The sequence below is a fragment of the Aegilops tauschii genome, chromosome 6 (assembly GCF_002575655.3).
Source record: "Aegilops tauschii subsp. strangulata cultivar AL8/78 chromosome 6, Aet v6.0, whole genome shotgun sequence".
Classification (NCBI taxonomy): Eukaryota; Viridiplantae; Streptophyta; class Magnoliopsida; order Poales; family Poaceae; genus Aegilops; species Aegilops tauschii.
In genome coordinates, this window is record NC_053040.3 from 459,771,236 (window position 1) to 459,779,066 (window position 7,831).

Here is a 7,831-nt window from a genome sequence, read left to right on the forward strand (position 1 = left end):
TACCGATGACCAAATCTTGGGCAAGTAACATACCGATGGACAAAGGGAATTATGTGTGTTGTCATAACGGTTCGACCGATAAAGATCTTCGTAGAATATGTAGGAGCCAATATGAGCATCCAGGTTCCTCTATTGGTTATTGACCGGTGAGGTGTCTCGGTCATGTCTACATAGTTCTCGAACCCGTAGGGTCCGCACGCTTAACGTTCGATGACGATTTAGTATTATATGAGTTATGTGATTTGGTGAACGAATGTTGTTTGGAGTCCCGGATGAGATCATGGACATGAAGAGGAGTCTCGAAATGGTCGAGAGGTAAAGATTGATATATAGGACGATGGTATTCGGACACCGGAAGTGTTCCGAAGTGTATCGGGTATTTATCGAGTACTGGAGGGGTTACCGGAACCCCGGGGGAAAGATATGGTCCATATGGAGGGGAGCACACCAGCCCACAAGGGGTGGCGCGCCCCCCAAGGAAGGACGCCGAGTGGGAGAAGGGAAAGAGGGGGTCCTCCCCTTTCCTTCTCTCCTTCCTCTTCCCTTTCCCCCCTCCGGCAATTATGGAAAGGGGGGAGGCCGAATTGGGGAAGACCCAAGTAGGATTCGGCCTACTTGGGGCGCCCCTTGGCTGCCTCTCCTCCCCTCCCACCTATATATATGTGGGGAGGGGGGCGCCTAGAACACACAACATCAATTGTTAGCCGTGTGCGGCGCCCCCCTCCATAGTTTACGCCTCCGGTCATATCTTCGTAGTGCTTAGGCGAAGTCCTGCGCGGATCACTTCACCATCACCGTCACCATGCTGTCGTGCTGATGGAACTCATCTACTTCCTCGGCATCTTGTTGGATCAAGAGGACGAGGGACGTCGTCGAGCTGAACGTGTGCAGAACTCGGAGGTGCCGTACGTTCGGTACTTGATCGGTCGAAGCTAGAAGAAGTTCAACTACATCAACCGCGTTGTCAAACGGTTCCGCTTACGGTCTACGAGGGTACGTAGACACACTCTCCCCCTTGTTGCTATGCATCTCCTAGATAGATCTTGCGTGAACGTAGGATTTTTTTTTTGAAATTGCATGCTACTTTTCCCTACAGTAATCAGTTGCATGTCTGGATTTAGTAATTGACACTAATTAACCGACACATCATGTTTGTTTTCCAACTATAGTTTGATTTTCACTCTAACGCGCCCTATTTTCCACCTATATGGAAGATTTTTACTGATTTATTTTATAGGTTGGTGTGGCTGGGCCACAATGAAAATCAAAGGGCCAGTCAAAATTAGGAAGTGTGGTAGAGCAAGTACAATAGTGGGCTTATAGCCCGCCTACATGACACTTTTGCCTATGTGAAGAGAGACATACAAAATTTGTTGAATTGTTCCTAGACAAAAGTAATAAATACAATGAAAGAGAACGAGAGAAGAGAGAGAAAAGTAGGAGTCTAATAGCCAAACTTATTGTACGAGTGACTATACATATTGGCTTTAGATGACATGGTAACTTCATATAGCCAGTAGTTGGCTATACTATTAACCATGCTCTTAGCGGGGAAAAGGGCACGCAATCCTGTAACTCCCATAATTCTGGAGCAATAGTGCCACATCAACACTTAAGGTTTGATCGTGACCTGGCAAATTTTTTATTGGATTAATGGGGTTGAAGGGACCCTACCTCTGTGTAATTCCGGTGGTTGGGGTGGAGAATTATTGGAACGTCCCATAATAGTCCTGTAACAAACCCCGTGCGTTTAGCATTTTTATCCTTGAGAAAGCTTCCTAGTGTAATGGCAAGTGCGCTATGTTTTCCAGTTTAGTTGCACGCCAGTCGCCTGAAAACGAAATTTGGGTGAGTCGATTTGTTGGAGAAGAAAGAAACAACCGTAGAGCACCGAGGCAGGTTTGATCTCGTCTATCTTAGGGTGCAGGGGGAAGAAACAACCTCCTTGTCTATCTTAAGGTGAAGGGGGTGCAGAAGAGGGTAGCAGGTGCCCTGTTGTCTATCTTAGGGGTGGGGGTGGTGCAGGTTCACCGGAGAGGGATGGGCGGGGCGGCGACATCACGATGGTGGGGAGAGGTTGAGGGGAAGGCACCGACCGCGCGGGGTGGGGGGTGGGAGGGGGAGCATACGGCGGAGGAAGAAGAACACGAGCACCAACGATCTGTTTTTCACAAAGGAAAACGGTTGGAGGAAGAAGATGCGGGGTCGTTTGTTTTTTATCTAACGCTTCAGGTTCACCCTCGTAAAGTCGGCTGACCCAAAAAGAAATTTCAGTCGACTGGCTCCTAGCCATCCCTATGTTTTCACTTAACCTACCTCTTCTCCATCTACCTAATATCGAAAAGTTGAGGGAGAAAACTTCCCCCTTAACCATGTTTTTCTAACTCTAATCACTAGGGTTTCCTATGTAAGTTTAGCATTTTGGCGCCGATGTGGTTGAAATAAAACCGGAAATGTGAACATACAATTTCTAATCCCGTGCCTAATTAATCTCGGATGCTGAGGATTTACAAAGCACTAATGTACACCGACCATGATCATATTAATGACCAAACCAAAAACAAGGTGCTCGCCGGACTGCGCGCGTCAATTTCCGTCGACGGCGACCGTCACCGACGTCGGGAATAGTACATCGCCGTCCATTCTTCGACGGCCGATGCCTTCCACGGCCGACAAGCTCACCGTCGTTGCACCGTCAACGTCGCTGCTGCTCAAGCTACGCTTCAGCTGCCGTATGCTAGGGCACAGCACCTCGTCCGCCCACGACTCCAACGACGTGGCCGTGGCGGTCGATGCTCCTGCCGCCGTCCACGCGGCACCGGCCAGCCTGTCCAGCACGCCGGCGTCCACGTGCACGGACCACCCACCACTGCCGGCGGCGTCGCCGAACTTGGCCGATACCACGTCGGAGACGCTCCGTTTGAGAGGCCCGAAGTCGACTGATCTGAACACCACTGTCCCGTCGACGGCTCGGATGAGCTCGTGCACATTGGACTGTGCCGAGCGCGTGGCGGCGGAGGGCGGTTGCGCGTACTCCTGCTCGTGCTCCACCGTCAGGTCGCTGGACGAGTTACGTGACCCCTCGCTGCCGCTGTCCTCGTCGCCGTCGTCGATGTGATCGTCGCACATGGACAAGTTCAGGTCAAGCGGGAGCGGCTTGCGTGGTTTCACGCGCCGGTATCCGTCGAGCTCTTGCTCCGGCCTGCGCTTCAGCGTCGTGCGCCGCCGGACCCGAAGCTCCAGGTTCCATGCCGAGTCGGTAGGCTGACCGGACGCGGACGACGACCAGCTTGACATGACGATGAAGATGGCGCTGCCGAGGGCGACGTCTCGGCCGTGCGAGTCCGTGAGCCGGCCGGACTCGATGGCGTGCACGATGGCACCGTGCACGACGTCGTCGGCGTGGTCGAGGTCATCGAGCACCACGACGCGGAACGGGTTGGCACGTACGGTCTCAGCCACGCGGTCCAGCGCCGTCCTTCCGCGGCACGACACGACGGATTCTTCCCCGCCGTCGACGTCGCCGGTTGTTGCACAGCCGAGGCGCACAGTGACGGGGCCAGCGCCAAAGATCGCCACTGAGAGCGCCTCAGCCATTCTCCTCTTCCCGACCATGTCGGCGCCGGCGAAGAGGACCCACGTGTCGGCCTTTGGCCCTAGTCGTCGCCGTTTGCCGCCTCCGAGCCTAGCCTTCACGATCGTATCAGCCACCGCAGCCGCAGCCTCCGGTTGCCATCTCACCGCCTCCGTGAGCCGTTTGGCGAGCACCTTTTCGTCCGTGTCCCATGCCGATGCCGATGCCGATGCCGGCGTCGTCGAAGGCACCGGTGTCCCCAGCGCGAGGTCGGTGTCCACCACAGTGCCTCTAGCCGGCGCCGATGGCCTGACCGCCAGCGTCGCCTGCATGCTGCCGATAACACTTGCGCCGTTCCACTCAGAGCACGTAACCGCCGACGGCCGGCCATGGGAGTGCAGCTGCGCGCACCGGTCCAGCCACCGACGCCACAGCTCATCTGCGTCCCGCGCCTTGTCCTGAAAACCAACGATGGGCTGCGGCCGTGCGCTGGCCGGCGTCCCGATCTGCAGCCACCGCGACATGGTCTTCTCGGTGGGGTTGAGGGAGCTCGCCGCATCAGCACACTGCATGTCGGCACGCTCCCGCTCGTAGCCGTCCACGCAGGCGTTGCACATGCCCGGCGCCGGCCTGTGCGTCGTTGCACCGGTCATCGCCGACGACAACACCTCCACCGAGCTGCTTAGGATGCCTCGATTGACTCCAGCACTGTGACATGAACATGACAGTTAATCACACACTCATGGTTTGCCAAAATAAAATCACATACTCGCTGGGATTCGTGACATAATCGAGAAAGAATTTTCTACGAACCTCGGCGAGAGCCCGAGCGACGGCGGCTGCGGTGGTCTCGGCGTGATGGGCACCGCCTGGATGTCCCATTCGCTCTCCAGCGCTGGGTGATACACCTGGCACTTGAGGTAGGTGGCGCACGTCGCCGTGCCGATGACCCAGACGCGGCGCCGCTCGCCTTCGCCGCCAGAGTGCTCCAGCACGCGTGCCATCTCGGCCACCGCGGCGCGCGCCGTGTCGAGCACCACTTCCCTCCTCGTTTCCTGCGGCTCGCCAAAGGCCACCGCGCATCTTTCCTCGACGAGCCATTGGAGGTTCCCGAGGTTGACCACGACACCGGCGGTCTGCGACACCATCGCCGGCGCCAGTAGCTCTGATGTGATCGCTTCGCCGAGCTCCCTGATCTTGGCGACCAGCTCTGACCTATCCATGTCGGCCAGGTTGCCGAATTCGATGACCCGCGCATTGCCGAGGCGCTGGCGCTGTATCATCGCGACGACCTCCTGCACGACGGCGTCCACGTCCGCCGTGTCACCGACGAGCACCGGGTTGCGCTTCTTGCCCCTCTTCAGCACGTCCACCACCTTGGCCACCTCCTCTTCGCGGTTGATCGGTGCCTGCCGGTGCTGTAGTGACCTGGTGGCGCTGACGTAGACGCCGGAGTCGGGGGCCGCGGGGTCGGAGAGGGACCGGAGCATGGCCGCCTTGACGGCGGTGCTGGAGAAGGAAGCCTCGCGCATGACGCGCGCGACGGACGGGTCGTCGAGGATGGCAAGCACGAGGTGCGGCACGCCGACGCGGTGGTCGTCGCCGCCGGCGGGCTCGACGGCGCTGCCGCCGATGCGGCGGTGGTGCGCGTACGCGCGCTTGAGCGCGGCGGAGAGCGCGTTGGAGAGCGGCGGGGGCTGCGGGCCGCCGCGGAACCCGGCGCCGTCGACATGGCCGCCGTGGTGGTGCTCCGTGGAGGTGGGCAGACGGTCAAGGGCCACGGCGAAACAGAGGTCAAGCGCGCGGCACCGGAGCGGGTGCGGCGACGCGAGGCCGGCGACGCAGGCGTCGCGGAGGAGCGGCGCCGGGCCGGAGAGCAGCGCAGCTGCCGCGTGGAGCGGCGTGGTGTGCGCGTGGCGGCGCCTGGACGCGTCGCCCGCGGCGCGGGACAGCACGGCCGCCGCGTCCGGGGTGAGCGGCGGCGCCGCGGCCGACGGCAGCGAGACGGCCGCGGGCGGTGCCGCCGAGTAGGCTCTCATGCCGGTGGGTGGGTTCGATCGGCCGGTCGGTCGGTCTCTGCTCGGTCTCCCTCGGCTGCTGGGGCTGAGGTAGCCGGGGGGTCGAGGTGGTGTTAGTTATAGGTTTAGCCGCGCCGGGACACTGCGCACGTCGCTGTGATGGCGAGTGGAGTTTGGTTCACCAGAGGCGGGCGAGGTGAAAGGTGAAGGTGTGCGCGAGGAAGGAAGGGAGGTGCCACTGGAAAAAGTGGCGGGGAGGCGACAGGAGGAGATTGTTTAAGGTGCAAGCATTTCTAAGTGCTTCTGGCAGGGGCGGGACCGAGTATCTTGTAGCTTGGATTTGCATCGACATTCCAACCGTATCCTCTGCTCGTGGCCATGTATTCCTTCATTTCTGGCCTTTTCTTTGAATTCCTACAGTTTTTCACAAATGCCAGATAATTTACATATCTGTTTTGAGATTATAATTTGGATAAAATTTGGGAGTGGAACTTTTTGTAATCTCACATTCTATATCTTCTCTTCTCCCAAATGCATGCATCTCGTTCCTTCTATCAATGAAAAGATACTAACTCAGTTTTTTTACTTCACATATAAGATTTGTTTAAATCAAACTATGCAAAAAATTAACCAACTTTATATAGAAATATTAGCATCTATGATACTAAAGTTATATAATATGAAAATTAATTTCATGATGCATCTAATGATGCTGATTTTGTATTGTCAATGTTAATATTTTTCTAATAAAGTTGGTCAAACTTTATGAAGTTTGATTCCATATAAATCTAATATGCAAACTAAAAAGAAATGGAGGAAGTACGTAAGCTTTGCGTATTCGCGAAAAAATGCATGCATATCTGATTAGACCGAGAAGGAGTTGGATATCCTTGTTATCTTCTGCTGACACCGTCAAGTTTGATTTTGATCCAACAAGTGTTTTTAAAAAAGCATGGGCAGAGTGAATTCTGGTTGCCTCCATGTTTTTATATTTGTTAGGTAGCTATTTGTTTCCTTACAGATTCAAGAATTGATACTATTGTGATTTGTGAGTTTGATATAATAACTAGTAATATTTCATTGAGTTGATCTAGTACTTTTGTAGCTTTACATCTTTGCACTAAAATTTACTGAATATTTCTTTAAATTTCGGCACTACCGTGTTATCTAGCAAGTATGAATCCAACAAAGAAAAAGGAAAAAAAAGAGGAAACAAGTAGACGAGTGGATATAATCATGGGGATGAGTTCTTGATAAAAAAATAAGACTACTATGAGCACTTCTAATTCAGACAAGCCGATGATAGTTCTCGTGGAGGATTGGAATAAAGTTAATATCCAAATCAGAATGTTGACATCAACATGAAAAAAAAAATATGCGAGATCATGAGCACAGTTTATTCCCTCTACTAGTAAGTCTAGTAGTTCGAGTGAGAACTAAATTTTGGTAATATGTATGATTTGGGGTGTCCCAGGCCGTCCAATCTCCTTTCAATTGCCATAATCTGCCTATTTTTCACTTTTGTGGGCTAGATTTTTTTTGAAAAGGAGGTTGAAAACCCAAACCTCTGGATCATTGCGATGCACACAACCATTTTCATTAATTATTAAGCAGATGTTAAAGAAATGTATGACTAAGTCGACTTTTTCCGCAGCAATGTCTTCAAGAAGGGATAACCGTCCTCATGCTATCGCCGCCACGTCCAGCCAAAGAAGGCATGGACAAGGATTTTCATCATGGTTGCCGAGACCAGCCAATGAAGACCAGCACCACATCAAGTAGACAATGTCTTCAACAAGGTAATGACTCAAGTTCGTTGATGCTGAGCCCAACCATTAAAGGCAAACAGAAAAGTTTTTACCCCGGATATAAAGTAGTGTTTCATCTACTTGTTCCTCTTTCTTTTTTCCTTCTTTCACTGTCAGATTCATACTTGCTAGATGTTATGATAACGCTATTTTTTATTATAAAAAATAGTTAATATTTTTAGTGCAAAGACATAAAGCTACAAAGTACTAGATCAACTCAATGAAATCTTACTCGTTGTTATGTCGAACTCACAAATAATAATACTATCGGTCCTTGAATCCGTAAAGGAAAAATAGTTACCTAGATACAAATTAAGAAGTACTCCCTCCATCCCGCAATATAAGATGTTTTTGCAAGATAGCATAGCTTGCAAAAATATTTTATACTGTGGGACAGAGGGAGTAGATGATGGAGGTACAACTTACTTGTG

The 7,831-nt window shown here is 52.8% G+C and overlaps 1 protein-coding gene across 1 annotated transcript; it reads right to left on the reverse strand.

The window, feature by feature from the left end:
• Positions 1-2,419: 2,419 nt before the first annotated feature.
• LOC109734958 (protein SMAX1-like) lies at positions 2,420-5,811 on the reverse strand. Its single transcript, XM_020294148.4, has 2 exons — positions 4,388-5,811; positions 2,420-4,282 (listed from the first exon to the last, which is right to left on the reverse strand). The coding sequence occupies exons 1-2, from the start codon at positions 5,611-5,613 to the stop codon at positions 2,587-2,589; spliced, it is 2,922 nt and encodes a 973-aa protein (XP_020149737.1). The 5' UTR covers positions 5,614-5,811; the 3' UTR covers positions 2,420-2,586.
• Positions 5,812-7,831: the final 2,020 nt, after the last annotated feature.

Excerpts from the sequence above, each read along its gene's own strand:
- LOC109734958 (XM_020294148.4), bottom strand. The coding sequence starts at position 5,613 with ATGAGAGCCTACTCGGCGGCACCGCCCGCGGCCGTCTCGCTGCCGTCG. Across the intron at positions 4,283-4,387 it reads TCGCTCGGGCTCTCGCCGAG|TGCTGGAGTCAATCGAGGCA; the intron begins GTTCGTAGAAAA and ends TTCATGTCACAG.